This window comes from Apaloderma vittatum, unplaced genomic scaffold (assembly GCF_000703405.1).
Source record: "Apaloderma vittatum isolate BGI_N311 unplaced genomic scaffold, ASM70340v1 scaffold10455, whole genome shotgun sequence".
Lineage (NCBI taxonomy): Eukaryota > Metazoa > Chordata > Aves > Trogoniformes > Trogonidae > Apaloderma > Apaloderma vittatum.
In genome coordinates, this window is record NW_009718806.1 from 35,718 (window position 1) to 54,595 (window position 18,878).

General features: G+C 40.3%; 1 protein-coding gene across 2 annotated transcripts; it reads right to left on the reverse strand.

Annotated features, from left to right (window-relative positions):
• Nucleotides 1-6,271: 6,271 nt before the first annotated feature.
• On the reverse strand, nucleotides 6,272-18,641 carry MDM2 (MDM2 proto-oncogene, E3 ubiquitin protein ligase). Of its 2 annotated transcripts, none has more exons than XM_009870388.1 (10): nucleotides 18,570-18,641; nucleotides 16,340-16,414; nucleotides 15,873-16,006; nucleotides 15,667-15,716; nucleotides 14,304-14,368; nucleotides 14,063-14,153; nucleotides 11,405-11,565; nucleotides 10,294-10,449; nucleotides 8,551-8,628; nucleotides 6,272-6,988 (listed from the first exon to the last, which is right to left on the reverse strand). In XM_009870388.1, the coding sequence occupies exons 1-10, from the start codon at nucleotides 18,636-18,638 to the stop codon at nucleotides 6,419-6,421; spliced, it is 1,449 nt and encodes a 482-aa protein (XP_009868690.1). In that variant the 5' UTR covers nucleotides 18,639-18,641; the 3' UTR covers nucleotides 6,272-6,418. The 2 variants fall into 2 exon arrangements, with proteins under 2 accessions (XP_009868690.1, XP_009868691.1); XM_009870389.1 differs by having other exon boundaries at nucleotides 11,405-11,562; nucleotides 18,570-18,638.
• Nucleotides 18,642-18,878: the final 237 nt, after the last annotated feature.

The window sequence follows — 18,878 nt, forward strand, 5'->3', positions numbered from 1 at the left end:
AGGAATGCGGTTAATCTTTTGATGCCTTTTAAAACACATGGCCTTTCTCCTGCCTGTCACACCAAGCCTCACCAGCTGGGCTATGGGGTCACTCCTCTGCCAGCTGGCTGGGTTCTGTGCAGGCAATGAGGCTGTAAATAAATACACTTTAGAAATTGAACTAACACTGCTGATTTGGAATGATGGCTGTGTAAGACACTCTTTTTTTTGCATGTTTTCATCATATCCATTTAGAATTTTCTACCTTTTCTCCCCCTCTTTAATTGCTGTGCGTTTGTTTACCAGGCTAGAAGATTAAATAATTATCTGCTAATCCCACCACTGGATACTTGGTTTCAATTCTGTCAGTGGGCAGGAAGAACTAGAGACCCCTTGAGATGAAAATCCTCCATACGCCTGAAATCTGAGAAATCAGTGGCCCAGCAGCTGAGCAAGGGCAGAAATGAAGTTTTAATGAAAATCAAGTGACAGCCAAGTTGTTGACACGAGGGGGAAAAAAAGCACCAAAGAGCATATAAACAATTCTTTATTTAAAGCTTTTAAATGCAACATTGTATTTAGATTCCTCAGAAAAGGAAAAACTGAAAACCAAAAGACAAATGCAATACACACAATAATTCTTCTTGTAAATGGATCTACACTCTGTGTGATTGGAGTGGATATTTGTATTTTAATGGTTACTGACTGTGGCGGTACGTGCACTGGGTATCTAGAAGGTACGCACCGTGACAAGTTCTTGAGAACATCTTCATCTAGGAGTCGTGGCAGAATTGCATAGGTATTTAAATTCACTACAAACCAGGCTGTTTCACAGTCATTCCAGCTATGGATAATCACACAAGGTAACACTCTGCTTTTGGAAAAAACTATTTGGTGTTTTAGGTATTATGTAATCATCACCTCGACGGCCATGAATTTAACTCAAAACCAAGAACTGTCCTTCAAAACCAGGCTGTTAAAGCAACATCTACTCAAAACAGGAGACAACATCTTTGTAACTAGTACCAACAAATTTTACATGTACTGTATATATATATATATATATACACATACATACATACATACACACATGCTACAAAGAGATCAGTGCATCTGTACTAGATTAAAAAAAGCACAAGATAGTTAAAGCATATTCATGTTCACTAAGTGCAGTCCATTACTAAAAGATACCTTAAGCCCAGGTTTCGGGGTGGGTGGTTTTTTGTTTTGGGGGGGTTTTTGTGGTTTTTTTTTCTTTACATTGTTTGTGCAATCTTTAAACAACACGTAACTCAAAACACAACTTTGACTGGGGTCTGGATTAATTTCAGCCAGCTGGTCAGGCAGGTGATCCCCTGGAACAGACACGCCCTTGCCAGCCAGGAGAGCTGATGCTCCAGCAAAGCGCTGGCTGGTGGGAGCAGGACAAGACACTTGGCAATGTAGCGGAGGCCGTGTGTTGAGGTTACAAACATGCTACATGATGTGCTCTGTGAAGCGCAGGGGCTACCCTGCGGCCACTCCAGGCCCACACCCGCCTGCTGGCGCAATGATAAGCACCCACGGCTGGAAATCTCGGCTGGAAATCTTGGCCGAGGCCTGAGGGCTGCCCGGCTGCTGGTCCCCCTGCTGTGTGTGTCTGAGACCCTTTCCCACAGGGAAGGGCCACAACAGCACACGGGCCCTTTTAGGCCAAGCATCGCACATCATGTTTCATCTCCTGGGAGAGCTGCTGCCCCTCCAGGCTCGTGGCAAGTTCACAGGCCAAGTAGATCAACTGCTTTAAAATCATAAACTCTTACTTCTTAAGTTCCGCCCCAACACAACAGCACCTTTAGATTAAGATGGGGAAGAAAAATTCTTCACCCCTTTATTAATCCTGTTCAGTTTATTTAGTTTCATTATGCTTCTAATAATTTTCTGTCTTCTGTAAGAATGTAATTTGCTCGAACAATTATTCTTGTTGACGCTTTCTTTAAGAATGAGGAATAGTTTTTCCTTCCTATTAGTCTTTAAGGGGAAAAATCTGCCCAAAAAACCTTGCCTGTGGCTTCATACCCACGCAGACAGACATTTCACGGACAGTGACACAACAAATTTACAGCAAACAGAACTCAGTGATAAAAATTGTACCACGCCATCAAAACAAATGTCGCGCCTTTCATCCATTAAAATTTCGGAGCACTTTTACGCCCTTCTGAACCAACATGCCAACTGAACAGCAGCCAGAGCCCCACACAGCACAGCGTGTGCTTCTTCTATAACAACATTCAAGGGCTGCTCAGCAAAATGCGTCCCTGCAGTGTGAATGTTCAATACAATCAGCAACAGGACCGCTTCTGTGTCAGCTCTGCAAGTGTTTTAAAGGACAAACACAGCAGACTCCGTAACTAATAAATCTTAGGTGAAGAATCAGTATTAGAGGTTCTCAGATGTTTTAATAATCAATGCTTCCAGTCTTTTTGAGAAACATCAGAACAAAGTGATTTTGCCATCTGCCTCAAGTACTTCACTTGGCACCTCAACTCAGGAGTTGATTTTCAATGCTAATAAATAGCTACAGTGAAAAAAGTTGTATTTAATCAAAAAACAGGTTTATTGTACTTATGAAAAAAGAGTAACTACCATCTACCCAAAGCGCACAAAGGAACAAATTGGACAACTATTGAAAATTGTGTACTGCAACATTCAGCCTGCAAGGGTCTTGGTCCCGCGTTCAAAGGCAAAAGCAATTACAACCCGCTGCAAATTGACTTTGAAACTCTGCACCACCTCCTTCACCTCTGATGTTACCAGCACTTCGAAGCTGTCAGTCAGCTTCTTGGCTGTACTCAGACACAAAAGCGTTTCAAAGTAAAACAAACGCCCTCAAAATATTTTTACACTACTAATGTTGCACCAGCCTCCATCTCTATTTAACAAATGTTGTTCAGGTTTAACATAGAAGTTGTTTTAAGGGAAGGAAAAAAGAAAAAAAAACCCATAACTCTTCCTATGCCCCTCTTCATCTCAATATAATATTAATATTTATCTTTATTTTAATGCTGAATTTCTTAATTATTTTTCTTAAATATTTTTCTTGTGACTGTGATTTACTATCTATGCATAGTCATGTATCTACACAAGTACCCATAGACTTATTCAATAAATTAAAGCTCAAAACACTAACTGTAAGCACAAGAATATTTACAAACTGCAATAAATTAAAGATTAAAATGTGTACGATATTAAATAAGGATCTCAAAGACCTCACCAAGTAAGAACAACCATCACTTCTGTACTAAAATTTTGCTGATTTTTGTGCAGCTACCCAAGGCCAGGAACGTTTACAGGCCAGCAAGAACAGGGGGACGAACGCCAGGCTGGTCACCACGCACACCCCATGTACGGAGCGTGGATGACCCCAGAGATCCCAGCCTTTGGGAGTGAGGAGCTGCCTGGGCCTGGGGCCCCAGAAGCACCTGACCCCCCGCCAAACCCCAGACACCCACTTATCTGCTAGCATCACCTGCAGGAACTGGAATAGACACCAATGCTCACCATACCCTTACCCGTAAGACATGCTTTGGGGGGAAAAATAAACCAAACAAAATCCTAAATTTTTACTAGAAGTTATTAAGAACAAAATTAAGCCAGAAAAAGTAATTCAAAACACAGACTGACTCTGACACAGTAGTTTGGCCACGGATGCAGAAACCAAAATTATCCTCAACATTGTATAGAGTGGTGGGTATTTCCAGGGCTACGCTCCACAACAGAAGACAATGCCAGGGAAGTACCATTTTCAGTCATAAAAGGGATAATTCATTATGCTGTATGCTCTCAGTTCATTTTTTGCTGAAAGTGTTACTGGGAAATGTATTTGGTTTTGAAGAAAAATCCCCAAGCTTGAACAACTGCGAACAGCAAGGATCATCTAACTGTACGTGCCTTTTTGAGAGCTGAAATATTTTGGTTTTTAAAATAATGGAGCTCACTTCAGGGGGTTGATTGGAAGAGCTTGCCAAGAGTCGGATGGGACAATTTGTCCCAGCAGGAACTGGGTAAGCACAGCTGCTCCCTCACAACTGCAGTTACACAGCCTGCCAGCACAGTGCCTGTAGAGGAGGCATCCCACTGAAAAAAACATCTAAAACAGGGGAGACAAAGTAACAAAGGTTTTTAAATGCAGTCCCGATGCTGCCACTGCCTCTCCTGAATTGCACCCCCAGAGCTCATTCTCACTGCAGATTTTAGAGCGCAACAGGACCACCGCTTGGTTCCGACCTGCAGGTGCAACGGCTCTGAGAGCTTCACTGCACTGAAGTTTTAGCGATTCAAAAATCAAGAAACATAAACAGAAAGAAGCGTGAATTAAGGCAGGCATCCCTACTTGAAAAATCTAGGTATCTGCCCAAAGGACTTGTCTTTCTAGGGCTTAAGGATTATAAAATTCCATGAAGCCCATGGAAGGTTTCTGCTGATCAAAACTTCTCAGTTACTTGCTGTCACTTTACAAATTGCAAGGGGCAAGAAATTGACAAGTAAGAATTTGAAGAAATACATGCAACTGGGGTTTACATTTTGTTTACTTAAAATGAATTACGGTAAAACTTCAGAGATTTAAGTAATTTTAGTAGTGTTTTTCAAAAATTAGCTGGAGCATATGGACAAAGCACTTCAGTAATTCAGTCTCTACTTACGAAGGCATTTCTTAGCAGGCACGTAACAACCTCGGGGTTACCGAGTCTCTCCTGCACCGCTTTACATTCTTTCCCTGGGTACTTCCTTGTCTTGCAGGCCGTTGTAGCCCTGGATTACCGACACTTTATCCTAGAGGAAATATTTCAGCTCTGACATGAAAATTAATTATAGCTGTCAAAGTCGTGGTGCCAGCACACGGGCAGCAACAGTTCCCTACCAGTGGCGTTACAGAAGCCGTTTCAGCTTGGCCTGCAGGCTGGTAACGCAGCACGGTTCCTGCGGGGAGGCTACATTAAGCTCTACTCCCGGCGCTCCCCTGACTACTTCTTTGCTGTTCTCTATTGGGCAGATGATCAGCAACCACCTGTAAAATTAAAAGGTGCTAAACCCATATGATTACTCTTGCAATCTAGTTTTCCAAAGGAGTAAATACAACTCATTGGGACAGAGATTTTCCATCTGAAAAACAGCTCAGATGAGAAACGTAACTATATCCTGAAGACACCAGAGCTTACAAAAACATGCTCACACTACCCACTCTGAACACACCACTGAACTGAGCAAGTTAGTAGACTCCTTAAAAAAGGAACTGGTAAGATTGACAAAAGTTTTTGTCAAAGTACAGTGCGGAGATGAGCTAAATGCAGTAAAGGACAGGTCCAATGAGACCAATTTTGAGTTGGCCAAACACCTTGCAATGGAATTTCACAATTCTTGTGACACATATAAGAATACAATCTGAGCTGGAAAGACTGTTGAATTTCAAGAATGTCTGTGTGAACTAGAACTAAAACACTTACTTGTTTCTGCAGATAAAGGTGAACTGTTTTTTTTCTATTTTTAATCAAGCCAATGGAGTGATCAAGCCACGTGCTATACTGAACCAAAAAGAAGTGCAGAAAAAGAACAGATAGTCCCTTAATATTGCCTGACTTGACATTATGTAGTATCTCCTTCATTTACCTTGCGTGTTCAAGTCTTTTCTCACGCTGCTAAAATAGTAAGATAGTACAGACCTCCAACTCCACAAAGCATTTTAAAAGTCAATTTCTCAGGATGCTGAAGAGACGACTGCAAGACTGAACTTGGATCAATGACTTCTTGGGACACGCACAGCCCTGAAGTTTACAGCGCATGCTATGCAGGTAAAAGACACAACACCCTTTTCTATTTCCAAAAGCTTAAATTATTTTCTGTTGTATCTCCCCCCACTTCCTGGTAAGATCTCGCCTGTAATTTGGTTACTTGGAGGAACTGAAGGTTTGGGAATGAGGGAGACAAGATTCAATTTATTTATTTTATTGACTTATTCAGCCGGTTCTAATTGAGCCTGTATCTTCACCAGGCAACAGATACTGGAATCTGAAGAATCTTCCATGCTCTTAAGAGGAGGAACTCAACAAACTCTTCAACATGTCTCTCCTCTGATAGTTGTTGAATTTGGGCTTATAATGGGTGTATTTAATCCAGTAAAACAAATGTCACTAACTTCTATAGAACATAAAACACCTGGAGAGATGGGCAGTTAACAGGAATTCGTAATTTCTATTGAGAGGGATTTTAAATCTTCAAGTGGATTTATGAATATTAGGGCTAACCTCTTAACAACTCCAGTGCATTTATTTTAGCACTTACTTTCCCCACCATATTAAAGATCCCCAAAATATTAAATTTTCCAATAAGCATACAAAAATAGTTTCTTACTCTCTTAACCAGTTTATGAAGCTCTTTTAGCCGCTTTTCAGTCAATATCCATCTAACTAAAATAAGTTAGTACAATCATTTGTATGGGCTGTCTGCACACCGGACAGGGCTTGTTCCTCTTTTTAAGCTTTCTTGCACACGTAAAACACGACATGAGGTGTCCCGTTTTGCCATGTACTATGCAGCCGTTTTTAGGCCTGCTCTGACATATGACACAGGGCTCTATGCTGATAACAGGTAGGCTGGATTCCGGGCTTTCCTCTTTGTCCTGCATTTCCCTCTTCTCAGGCTCCCTGTAGTCCTCTTGACTGCTACAGAACATGCTGCTTGATGTTGATGGCTGGGAATAATCTTCACTTTCCTGGGATTCGGAAATTTGTACCGCTTTGTCCTCACTCTCCTCCGCAGCTGGTTCTTTATCTTCAGTCGTTTTCACTTTCTTGCAGTCAGGAACATCAAAACCTTCTTCAGCCTCTAGAGGGACAGAACTTTCTAATTTGGCCTTTTGCAATTTATCACCCTTTTCATCTGGAAGCCAGTCCTCACGAAGGGCCCAGCATCGGTGGCAATGTCGCGGAAGCGGAGGATTCATTTCACTACATTTGGGACACTTCCAATAATCCTTTAATGAATTAAAGGTTGGAACAGTTTAAGCTACTTGGAATGCTCACAACCGAAGTATTCAGAGATTATAAACAATTTATTACTGCCTAAATAGTAGTTATCCCGGGCTACCAAACTGTTTATAATTTAAAAACTCCATTTAGTGCTCAGCCCCATTTTACAGCTCTAGATTAGAAGTCTTAATTTTAAAAATACTGATTTTCTTTCTTTTCACAGCAATTTGTGAAATAAAGATAATTAATCATTATTGTTCTATTTCTTATGCAAAACTGAAGAGAGCAGACCACAAAAGTCTTCAGAAAACCTCATGAAAAACTTCTGATAAAATGGTCACCACACTCACTATTTTCAACAAGTCACTATCCCTGGAGGTGTTTAAAAAAAGTGCAGACGTGGCACTTCAGGACATGGTTTAGTGGCCGTGGTGGTGCTGGGCTGACAGTTGGGCTTGAGATCTTGGAGGTGTTTTCCAACCTTAATGACTCTTTGATTCAAGACTGAAAGGACATTTAACTTGGGGGATGCGAAGCTGTTGGTGTGCAAAATGGCCGGGTGAGGGCACTCTAACACAGCAGTATTAGAGTAGAAAACTTCATTTAAGGAAAAAAAAAAAACCACACCTGCCTCACTGTCTCAGGGGTCACTTCATACCCTATGCTGAAAATAAGCCACGATCTCATTAAAAATACACTTCATTTTTAAGAAGACTCTTCTTAGAAATATCGTGTGCCATAGGAGGAACAGAAACAAAACCCAGAACTAATTTAGAAGACTCGACGCACGTTTTGCTTGAGTCCAGAATAACATCTACACTATCAAAAGCTTAAAAGGCCCATTTAATTCCTAAAAAATAATGCAGACTTATTTTCCCACATAAACAGCTATGGTTTTAGCTGGTGGCCAGCCCTGTGCTCTACACACACAGTAAAGTCCCCCAGCCCCACAGAACACCTCAGTTTTGGACAAGAGCTTTATTCAAGGTTCAACTACGAAAAGCAAATATAAAGCTACACCGCATTTAATTCCAGCATGTGCTTTTTTCACATGTCTATGTACTCTGCGTCAAACCCCTGGATTTCTTCTCATACTTCAACACTGGTCTCACTGAACTTAGAAAAAGCCTAAAATCTTTTTAGTTTACAGTACTGTTCTGAAAACAGCTTTGCCTTCACATCTGTATGCTACAGATTCCTTCATTTAGGTTGGACAATTAAATCAGATATTACGATTTATAGGAAGAGATTTTTAAATACACGTGACGCTATTAATTTTGGGGTTTTTTGCATTTTGTGCAAAAAGCCAGATTTAGACCCCAAATAATTTCCTTCCATTAAGTCAGCAAAACCATAACTCTGTGTGGGTTTGTTGTTTTTTTTTAAATGGATTAGGAAGCTTTTTTTTTTTATTAGTATGAGAGTTCAAATCATCAAGAATACTAGAAAAAACTGATCTGCTTCTTAAAAAAACCTCAATGGTACCAAGAGAATTCATCTACACCTCTTGATCTACTCTGTCAGTTCACCCAAGTTATGATGCTTTGTCAGGCAAGTTTTTACTCACAGCTAGAGAAATCTCTGGATCTTCATCAAATGAATCGGCATCACTATCTTCATCCTGATAAATAGTCAGCTGATATACCTAGTTTAAATAACAAGAACAATTATTGAGGTAACTGGGTTTTTTTGCATTTAATTAAAAATCTGACAGATTTTCTGACGAGACTTTTAATCAATATTGTAAGTAGCACATAGACATTCATTTGTATCAGCAAGCAACTCTGGAAAATCTGGTGACTGCTTTGAAGGAAAAGAATTCTGTTCATATTTTTAACACATAGCTTGAAGAAAATTGTAGACTAAACAGATAACACTCTGGAGAATCTGGTGACTGCTTTGAGGCAAAAGAATTCTGTTCATACTTTTAACACACAGCTTGAAGAAAATTGTAGACTAAACAGATAAGAGGTCCCACCTTCTAGCAGAACAGTGATCCCTCCCCTCTGGCTCAGTGGCCGGAACATTCTGTCCAGCCCTGGGTTCCCCAGTGCAGGAGAGATATGGAGCTACTGGAAAGAGTCCAGTGAAGGGCCACTGAGATGATCACAGGATTGGAGGAGCTCTCACATGAGGAACGGCTGAGAGGTGGGACCATTCAGCCTGGAGAAGGCTCAGGGTGGGTCTTACCAATGTGTATAAATAAAGTGTAAATAAAATGTATAAATAAAGTGTAAAGAAGGTGGTGTCTTCAGTGATGTCCAGTGACAGGACAAGATGGCACAAATTAAAACACAGGAGGTTCTGTCTGAACGTCAGGAGATGATTTTTTTTACTGTGAGGGTGACCCACAAGTCACCTGGACATGGCCCTGGGCAATCAGCTCTACTTGAGCTTGGGGCGGAAGGCGGGGGTGTGTGTGAACAAGATGACCTCCAGAGGTCCCTTCCAACCTCAACCATTCTGCAGTTCTCAACACTGGAGGCAGGGGGACACCTCAATGCTTTCTTCCTCCAAACCACCGTCTTAGCTCAGCTTGGCAGCACTATAACCCCGTGGTCCATCAGTACAGTCAGTTCCATTCAGCCTCTCCAGTATCAGTCATTTATATCCCTGCCAAACTCTGCCTCTGGTAGTTATCTAATCTTGCCATGAGCTGATACACCTCTTCGAAGTAGCAGAAAATTAGCAAAAAAAAAAAAAAAAATCCCACTTCACCCCTGAAATTTCAGACATCTAGTGTCTTGAAAATTATGGTAATCACAATTCTACTGTCCTCTTGCATCCTAATGAAAAATTCTAGAATTGTGTTTCAGCATCTCTAGGAAATGTTTATATTCATGGAGGCAAAAGATTCAGAAATATCCTTTTGCAAAGAGTTACTGGTAAAGTTTTCGTTCAGTACCACAAGTGGTGTCAATGCTCAACACATACTTCCATAATTAAAAATGCAGAAATAGAGACAAAGTGCACATGCTGCCATGAACTCTGACAGCTAGCGAGTGAAGTTTAAGAGTTGGACTTCCCCAGCGTGTCAGGAGTCTGTTTCAGAGCCTGTTTCATGTGGAAAGCCTCAGTACTGTTCCAGTTACTGCCTGGTGGGTGTATAACAGTGACTCAACTGCACAGGTATGTAATTTCATTTAATGAACGACTGGGTGCAGTTTGTGACATGGCACATGCAGTCCTGAAATAAATCTGAAGAGCTACTTCTTGGTGGAATCTCAGCATGAAGTATTCCTGGATGTTTCTTTCCCCTCCTCGTCCACCCCAGTCAGAAAAAAACAAAACAAAACAAACAAAAATTTACCTCATCATCTTCATCTGTGAGCTCCTGTCCTTCTTCATTATGGCTATAATCTTCTGAATAAATAGACTCAACTTCAAACTCTACGCTGAACTGGTCTGAAACGGAACTGTGGTCAAACCAATCAGAGTTTTCACTTAATGAACTGGCATCAAGATCCTGAAAAAAAGACAAAGTGCACATTCAACCTCACCCGTCCGCAACCATAACCATGTCTGTTAAGAAAGCTTGTAAGATAAAATTGAACAACTAGCTATGGAAGAAATGAGACCAGCTTTTTTGACTTTTATGAGACAAATTAATTATAAGCAGGTAAAAATAAAGCTAGATCTGAAGGCCTTCTGTTATCTCTGTAATAAGGGGCTGTAGTCAACCTACAGCCAGCTCAAAGACTGCAGCTACTGTTTCACAAAAGCTCTCCTAAAAAGTAAAAGAACAGGTGAAAGAAGATGCTGTCTTTTGTCCATGTGACATTAAATTCTCTATTCTCATAAATTTTGTTAATCTTAATTTGGGACAGTGGCTGAAAAATTATAAAACAGCATTACTGAAGATACAGTATTAGTTCTGTCAATTTGGAATACAGTCTGTGACTAGAAATACTGTTAGTTTAGCTCATCATGATTTCACCTAACCACAGATAGTTTGCTTCAGTCTTTGTTTAGAACAACAATAAAAATTAAAAACCAGTAAGTAAATGCTTAGAAAATTAATACAGCTTATCATCAGGGCACTGCTATGCACAGTTATGCAGCTGCACTGGATTATGGAACATCTGTAAATGCTTTTCTTCTCTCAGCATTCTAATACTTATTTCAAAACACAAAATATATCTGTCATCTTTTCAATATCATGCCATCTTTTCAATATCGTATTTTATTTTAAAAGAATATTCCAAGTTAGTATTTTAAAACATTGACTTCAGGTTTGACAGCACATCTATTAATGACCCCACTCCACCCACACACCAATTCCTCTTTCAGCCTCTTCTCTTTCCTCAAGACACCACTGAAGGCATTGCCGCTTCTAACTACGAATATGACGTTTTAAGATGCCCACTTGCACTCGTGGTATCTGCAAAATTTGTACCACAAAAATACGTATTTTGACTTACAGGAATGGAAAGAGAATCTGTTGAATCACTGCTATTGCTTCTTTCACGGCACAGACCACTGACTACACACCATGAGAGACTTTCGTCAAACGTCAACGAAATGCTGTCTGATTTGTGTCGTTTTCTTCTGTCACTATGCAGATCATCTGAAGAATTTTCTTCTGGATACATTCAAGAATTTTTATTACTCCAAAAACATCTACACAATGTACAGTTTTGAATATTCTTAAGAGAAGTTTAAAATATTACCTACTTATATAGGAATTTACGGAAAATAAATTTATTCAGTATTAGCTTACGGGGAAAAAAGCAAAGATACCAAAAACTTTTTTAAATACGACACAGTAACACTGAGAAACATGAAATGTGAGAAATGCTCCTGAACCAGTATTTTGGGGGCTGGCTTTCCCCACTTCTCCAATCGGTACAGCTTGTAAATAGCAGTCTCCACGTGCAAGAAATTAAATAATTGCAAATTTTGAAGCATTTTTACTCGACTTCCCATAGGACACGTTAAATCCCTCCCAATTTTAAGAAATACAGTTAGGATCTTAGTTGCCCTAGCTCCCTCTAGAGTCAGCAGACAGAAAGGCACTTTAGGAGGGCTTCCGAGTCTGTTCCAGAATTTGCAGGGAGACAGACCAAACTAGCTCCCAGGTCACACGCATACAAAGGGCCTCATGCCAAGCAAGGTAAGGTCAGGTTCAAGTTTCAGACACCTCAAAGAATTTAACAGTTAATAGTTGCACTGTATGTAATTGTATTTACTGAACAGGACTTTTGTAACAAACCATTATGACTTTCACCATATGCTAGCAAGAAAATCTTCAAGGCACACAACACAAAAATTTAACTCTGAAAGCACTGCTTTACGCTGTGCTTCTTAAATATGCTTGGTTCGAAGGCAAAAAGACAATGCTTGTTAAATATATCATGTTTTGAAACAACCATCTACATCAGTATAAGGAGTAAGGGGGCAGCATTTTTGAGGTAGAGGAGTCAAAATTCAGCTCCACTGACTTCCAGTGTTTTTGGCAAGAAATAATTTTATTTTTAAAGCCGTTGCAAAGTCAGTATGGAAGTGCAGCGCAGGGAACACTCCCCAAGAGGCTCGACAACCTGGTTCAACAGACCTCAGTAAGAGCCTGCTGCCCCCTACAGGTGCCTTCTGCACCCACCCTCTATCACCCAGCTGCCTTGCAAAACACCCTGACAATCCGCGAGTCTTCCAAGTCTTGAATCTTTCATTGCAAAAGAAAAGAGAACAAAACACTTGTACATACTTTGAGACTTCTCTTACTTTCCCTTGGTGCTTCTTGGCTCAGCCCCTCTCTTTTCTTTTTCCGCCCTGAGAGCCCCACCAAATTTGGTGCCCCCAGGCCCAAGGGTTGCTCCTCTCCATCGTTGTCCTCATTTAGTGGTCATGGCTCCATGCTGTACTGATATTGTATCACCACAAGGTTTCTATACACTATACAAGCGGCTCCAAAGGAGCCGCTATCATCCCAATTTAACAAGAATAGTGGTTTAAAAGGAAGATTTCCTATAAATTAGAAAAAAAGTGTATATAAAAACACTATATTAAAAGAACCTTTAAGGTTGTAGCAAACTAATAAATGGATGCAAAGATGAGTTAATAACCAAACCTACAATAAGTAAGCACAACACAGGACCTTATGTGCTCTGGGTCATGCCTAAATATTACAGGTTATGATGTTTAACCGAGACTTTCCATCCCTTCATCAGTTTTTGTTACAACATTAAAATGTTCTTTTAATTTAGTGCAAACCGCTCAGCAACGCAGCACAGTTTTTGAACTGACTAACATGAAGTAGCCCACGACGAACACCAAAAAATAATACACAAACGCTGAGGAACTGAAAAATGTTCCCAAGTGACTGAAGAAAAAGGAGCAGGGACAGGTGGTTATCACTGGCCTGGTAATTACAACCACCGAGTCAGGAGGTCACAGAAGCGATGGAACAAACTAATGTAAGAAATTCCACAGAGCAGTATTTAGGCAGAACTATAGAGAACACTTCCACTGAGAAATCTGTTCAGTTATTTACGCTGATCAGCTTGTACATTGCACATTTTGAAAACGTATTTGCCAGTGATCACTGAATAACTACAGTGAAGGGGAGACAAATATGATGCTTATTAAAAGTGTTTAAGGAATGGTCAGGTACCTAAATGTATCCCAAAATCATCCCATGTTACTACTAGGCCTTTAGTATTTTCCAGCTGAAATCCAATGAAAACTGGTTTTAAAGAGCAAATAAAAAGTACAATGTTGTGGCTGCCTACAGAGGAAACCAAAAAGAATTTGACTGCATTGGTCTATTATAAACAAAAGTGTTCTCACCATGAAGATAACACAACTGATTAAGTCCTACCAATGTGCACAAGTTTAACAGATCTGTGGAACAAGTTATTCCATCATCTTACAAACAGTTCTAGGGATCCAAACTGTAACATGACACTGGAGCAATGCAAGGAACTGTGTATTTTTTCCAGACTGAACATTTGGGTTTAGATAAGCAGGGAAACGTGAATAGTATTTGTCAGCATCTTTCAAAGTCAAGTAAGGCAGCAGAACGTACTTTTTCCCTAAGCGGCCATGGTACTGAAAGCTCTGCACCATAGATCTGCACATACCAGATTCACTGTGTGTTCTCCTCCTAGATGTTGCTGGTCGGGAAGTCACATTTGATGAAGTCTGCTTCTCTTCTAATTCTTGCATAGATTCCTGGTTTACAGAAATATTGAGTAAGCCAGAGCATGAACATGACTTAAAAGGCTAGAATCAATTAATTGCGTCTAAACTGTTGACATTATCATACAAAACTAAACAGAATTTACAACTCTGAACAGTTTATTAAAAAAAAAAAAAAATCACCTTAACATTTTCTTCTTCAAGCTGAAATCTGGCAGCATCCTCAGGTGTGTCAGCAAGTGTAGAGTCTGAAACCAAACCAAACAAAAAACCAGTAATACTGCATAGCTAAAAAAGTCAGTTTCAGGCTCAAAAAATTTAGAATAAAAGCAAGTGAGAGAAGTTAACTGCACACAGCATTTACAACATAAATTCTAAACTGAACTTAAAAATCCAGACATTTTCCAAGAACGGAAAATAAAACCCTGTTCTTCTGCTTTTCACATGTGTACAGCACTTTCCCTGTAAATTACTGAGTGGGAAAGTGGGGAAAAAGAAGAAATCCCAACTGTGATGCAGCTCAGAATTTTATTACAAATGTGTTCAATTGAAGGTTGTGCATTAGCTGCGATTCTGCAGATATGAAAGAACATAGGCAGGAAATATTTTACAATTCTTCCTCTCCAAAGTATATTTTCCTGGCTATCACCTTATGGGAACACTGAACTAAAAAGACATTAAACAGAAGAACAATTAATTGTTGGTAATCACATATGCTTACTACCAGACAGACCATGAAATAATAAATTATCTTTCAAGAATAGAATTTGAGAGGTCATTTAACTTTGCAGGCATAACAATAAGGGATAATGAAGAGAGCATGTCTCCCAGCTCCAGCAGATGAACACTTGCCTTTAGGAAGAATTAGAAACAAAGGGTGTCTTAACATGGATTTAGAAGCCCATTTACGAAACGGCTTCCACTGTTTAACTGCTGGTTCACTTGTATTAGCCCAAAACTACAGCTATACTGTGCATTTTTATACTGCAGGAAAGATGACTGTATGTAACAATTCTCTATGGAGTGGTTATCCACAAAGTTACCACAAAGCTGCTTCTTCAAGTATACAGACATTTTAAGACAGTACCCTGTATAGCTGTTCTAAATGTACTCCATATTCAGCTTTGAAAATTAAAACAGAGCACTACCGGAACGAATAAAAAGCATTTGCCCTGACTTCATTGCTGGCACAAGTTCAAGAAGCTGTTTTTTCATATTAAAGCTTTTTACGTTGTCAAGGGCTTTATCTGGAAGAAATACAAGCAAACAACTATTTTTTTTCATTTTAGTCCTCTTTGCATTCTGCTCTGATTGTGCTTGTTTTGGTTCTAGTCCAACAAAATTACCCAAATATTGTGGGTTTTTTTCATTCCCCAGAAGAAATAGTGTTTTCTTTGATTCACTACTTGTGTGTAAAGATTCACTACTAGTGTGTAAAGCCAAATAGCTAATTATGGAGAGATCAATGTTATCTGATCACTACATGCAAGATGCAGTAATTCTCCTACTATTTCCCAGAACCAAAGGGCCTCCCAAACTAGCTTACCTTGTTGATTGATTGCTATCAGATTTCTGGAAATCATTGAATATAGTCTCCTTAGATGGAAATAAAGAAAGAGATGTTTCAAGTTAGCTGCACGTAACGACAGAAGAGAGCTTACCATCTTTGAAGAAGCAGAGTTAAGAAAGGCCATATGTGTTATGTCCTCCATTATTTCACAACCAGACTCTCAGAAAAGAATCCCATTTTACCTGTGTTCTTTTACTGAAAAGCTTGTTACTCCAAATAAATCCCCCAGGAGATCATTTGCACAGTGTACAATATGTTGCTGTTTTTCATCATATAATTGTTTAGACATAATATATTGTCCAAGATAGAATATTACCTGTAAAATAAATAACATAAAGACATTAAATACTTGCTGTCTCAAGTTTAAGTGCAAGACAAAACACATTATATACATTGAGACTTGCTCTTCTTGCTTTGAGCTCTGATTTACATCTACCATTCCTCAAATACTTTGCTATTCTACTGACTACCAGATGCTTTTTTCAGATTTTGAGAAGCTTGCTAAACACCACCTAACAAGCCAGTGGGAGAATAAAAACAATACCTTGTCTTGCTGTCTTCTAGAGAAGCTGTGAACTACACTGCCCCTCATTCACCCAAAACAAAAGAACAATTATCTGTATTCACTTCAGTGATTAAAAGTTCTCACCTCCTTCATAGTAAAAGTGTCCTTTTCTGCACCAGCTAACTTTAACAACCTCAATAATAGTGGCTTTGGTTTAACCTGTGTGAGGAAGAAGAAAAACAGGATGCACCAACTATTCACCAAAGGAAAAGCTATTTATACAGGTTGACCTTCTCCTTCTGTATTAATCTGACATACAAACAACTACATTAAAATCTATCCACATCCAAATTTGTTTGGTTTTTTTTTACTTTGCAAAGTCGAAATAACAGGAATCAAATCATACTAAACTGCTCATACACTGCAGACCTTAGCGCAAACCCCGACCTTTTATGGGTACATACAGATTCCTCGATCTGAGCCACAGGATTCATATGGTAGTTCCGAGTACAGAGCTGGGTCCTGGGGAACTCAGCTTCGCTCTTTTAGTCATCAAAGTGATTCCCAAAGGGGAGTGAGAAAGGCAAACGGACCTTAGTGACTGTCTGTCCGGCTCAGAATGCAAGTCACAATGAAAAACGTTAGTCCACCGCTTCCCCAGTCTCTTCCTGGGACAGTTTCTGGAGCTACAGCTTTGCCTTTGCCAGCTGGGCTGCTTTACCTTCTTAGCTGGGATAAGTACACCCTGTCCTTTCTACCATATTTCAATCACTCCTACCTCCGCAACAGCCGCTTACCCACTGTGCCCACAGAGTTATATCTGCAGCCAGTCTACGATAATTTCGAGGCGGGAGGAGGAGCAGAGGGGAAATTGTTTCTTGCCTCCCTTTTATTTTGTCTGGCCAGAGCAGTGTCCTGATGCCATTCACTGCACTGTTCCACAAATAGCTGTGCCAGTTCCAGTGCAGGAAACGAGAACAAGCTGCAGAGACTGCCACAACTGCAAAGAAAATGCCTGTGGAGCCACTGATGGTTCCCAGTGCAGTAGATTCTAGTACTGTAACTTTAACAACAGCCTAACAGTCTATTGTTTATATACCCTAACATACTCCTCAAAATAAGAAAACCGTATTTCGAAAAAACAACATCTTATAGAGAAAATGAGAATACCAAGAAGCAAGGCATAAATGCATAAGGGAAGGGAACTTTCCTAACATTCCATTTCAAGTTATCTTCTAGAACTAACGTGAAGTTTTAGTGCATTAACAAAATATTAGTTGCAAGAATCACACATAATGAAACCAATAAACAAGCTTGTGGACAGCGTTAGACATCTATTCACCCCTTCCTAAGTGTTGAATTCCTTAAAGCATGCGGCATATAGTACAGTTTCAGAAGGGAAGCAAACGTCTATTCACCCCTTCCTAAGTGCTGAATTCCTTAAAGCATGCAGCATATAGTACAGTTTCAGAAGGGAAGCAAACTGTAACCTTAATTAAACTACTAATGACAGCTCAGCACAGGAAGGCAAAGCACAGTTTCATATCTCTGAATCCTCAACTACGCCCACGGATTCAGGTCCTTTTACTTCCCCACCCTCTCTCCCCGAGTCCTGCAGATATGAAGTTCTTCTGCACACAGATCGGACAGCAGACTGTAGCAGCATATTATGATGACTTAAAAAAAAGAAGAAAGGGAAACACACGGGAAAAAAAAATCAACTTGGAACAGTCTGTTGCTAGGTTACTTCACTTTTCTGAAGTTCTGCTATCAGTCTACCCCTTTAGGTTTTATCCTTCTACAGGAAGTAATCCAGCTGAACACGTTTCTAACTCCCATCTCAGGTGTCCACGCTCAGGAAACCTTAGGTAGCAAGCCAGGACAGCAGAAGTGTCACCGTATCATGGAAAGCCCGGATATGCAAAACCATCAACTCAAGCGAAGACTCACTCTTATTAGAATTTCCTTATAAATTCCAACAGAGAACATGAAAACGCCAAAATCGAAAACCTTCAGTTGTAATGACAAGATTTCAGTATACATTTTGCACTACAGAGATCTTCTACAACTCTTCAGTTATGAACTACTAACAATTTCCACCACAAAACGGCCCATAAGATCGTTTTTATTAAAAGAGAGCAAAACGACAGTTAAAGGTCTCTAGGAAACAGTCTAGACATCAACCACCACCCTCAACTCTCGCCTACGAATGAGAAAAACTTGCTTCACAATTACAAGATCAAAGAGAGACCACCTTCACCGGATTTCGTGACTCCTCCCTAACCATCGCTCGTTGAGCAAAACGCACCTAATCAGCAGATAAAAACTACCAAAAAAAGCATGAAAAATTCGCTCGTCCAACAGAGCTACTGACCAGCGCCTCTTGCTCCGAAGCGGTGACAGAAGAAGCATCCGTAAGGGAGGACATCTTGGTATTGCACATTTGCCTGCAATTAAGGGGAGAGCAACCTCAAAACGAGAAACACAACTGGGGTTTCCCCTGCTTCCCTCCTCCCTCCTGGGGCGGGGGGCAGCGCTACGCTCCGCCACCCCATGGGTGCCCACTCACCTCAGCGCCCTCGTCCAACCGGGCTCCGGCGGCTGGGATCTGGGACGAGTCGGGCCGGCCGGTCTGGGCTATATATAGCGCTACCAAGAGGAGGCAAGTCGGAGCTTAGCTCCT

Coding starts and splice junctions, on each gene's coding strand:
- MDM2 (XM_009870388.1), bottom strand. CDS start 18,638: ATGTGCAATACCAAGATGTCCTCCCTTACGGATGCTTCTTCTGTCACC. Junction 16,007..16,339: donor ACACTTTTACTATGAAGGAG/GTGAGAACTTTT, acceptor TTTATTTTACAG/GTAATATTCTATCTTGGACA. Junction 14,369..15,666: donor GATAGCAATCAATCAACAAG/GTAAGCTAGTTT, acceptor GTTTGGTTTCAG/ACTCTACACTTGCTGACACA.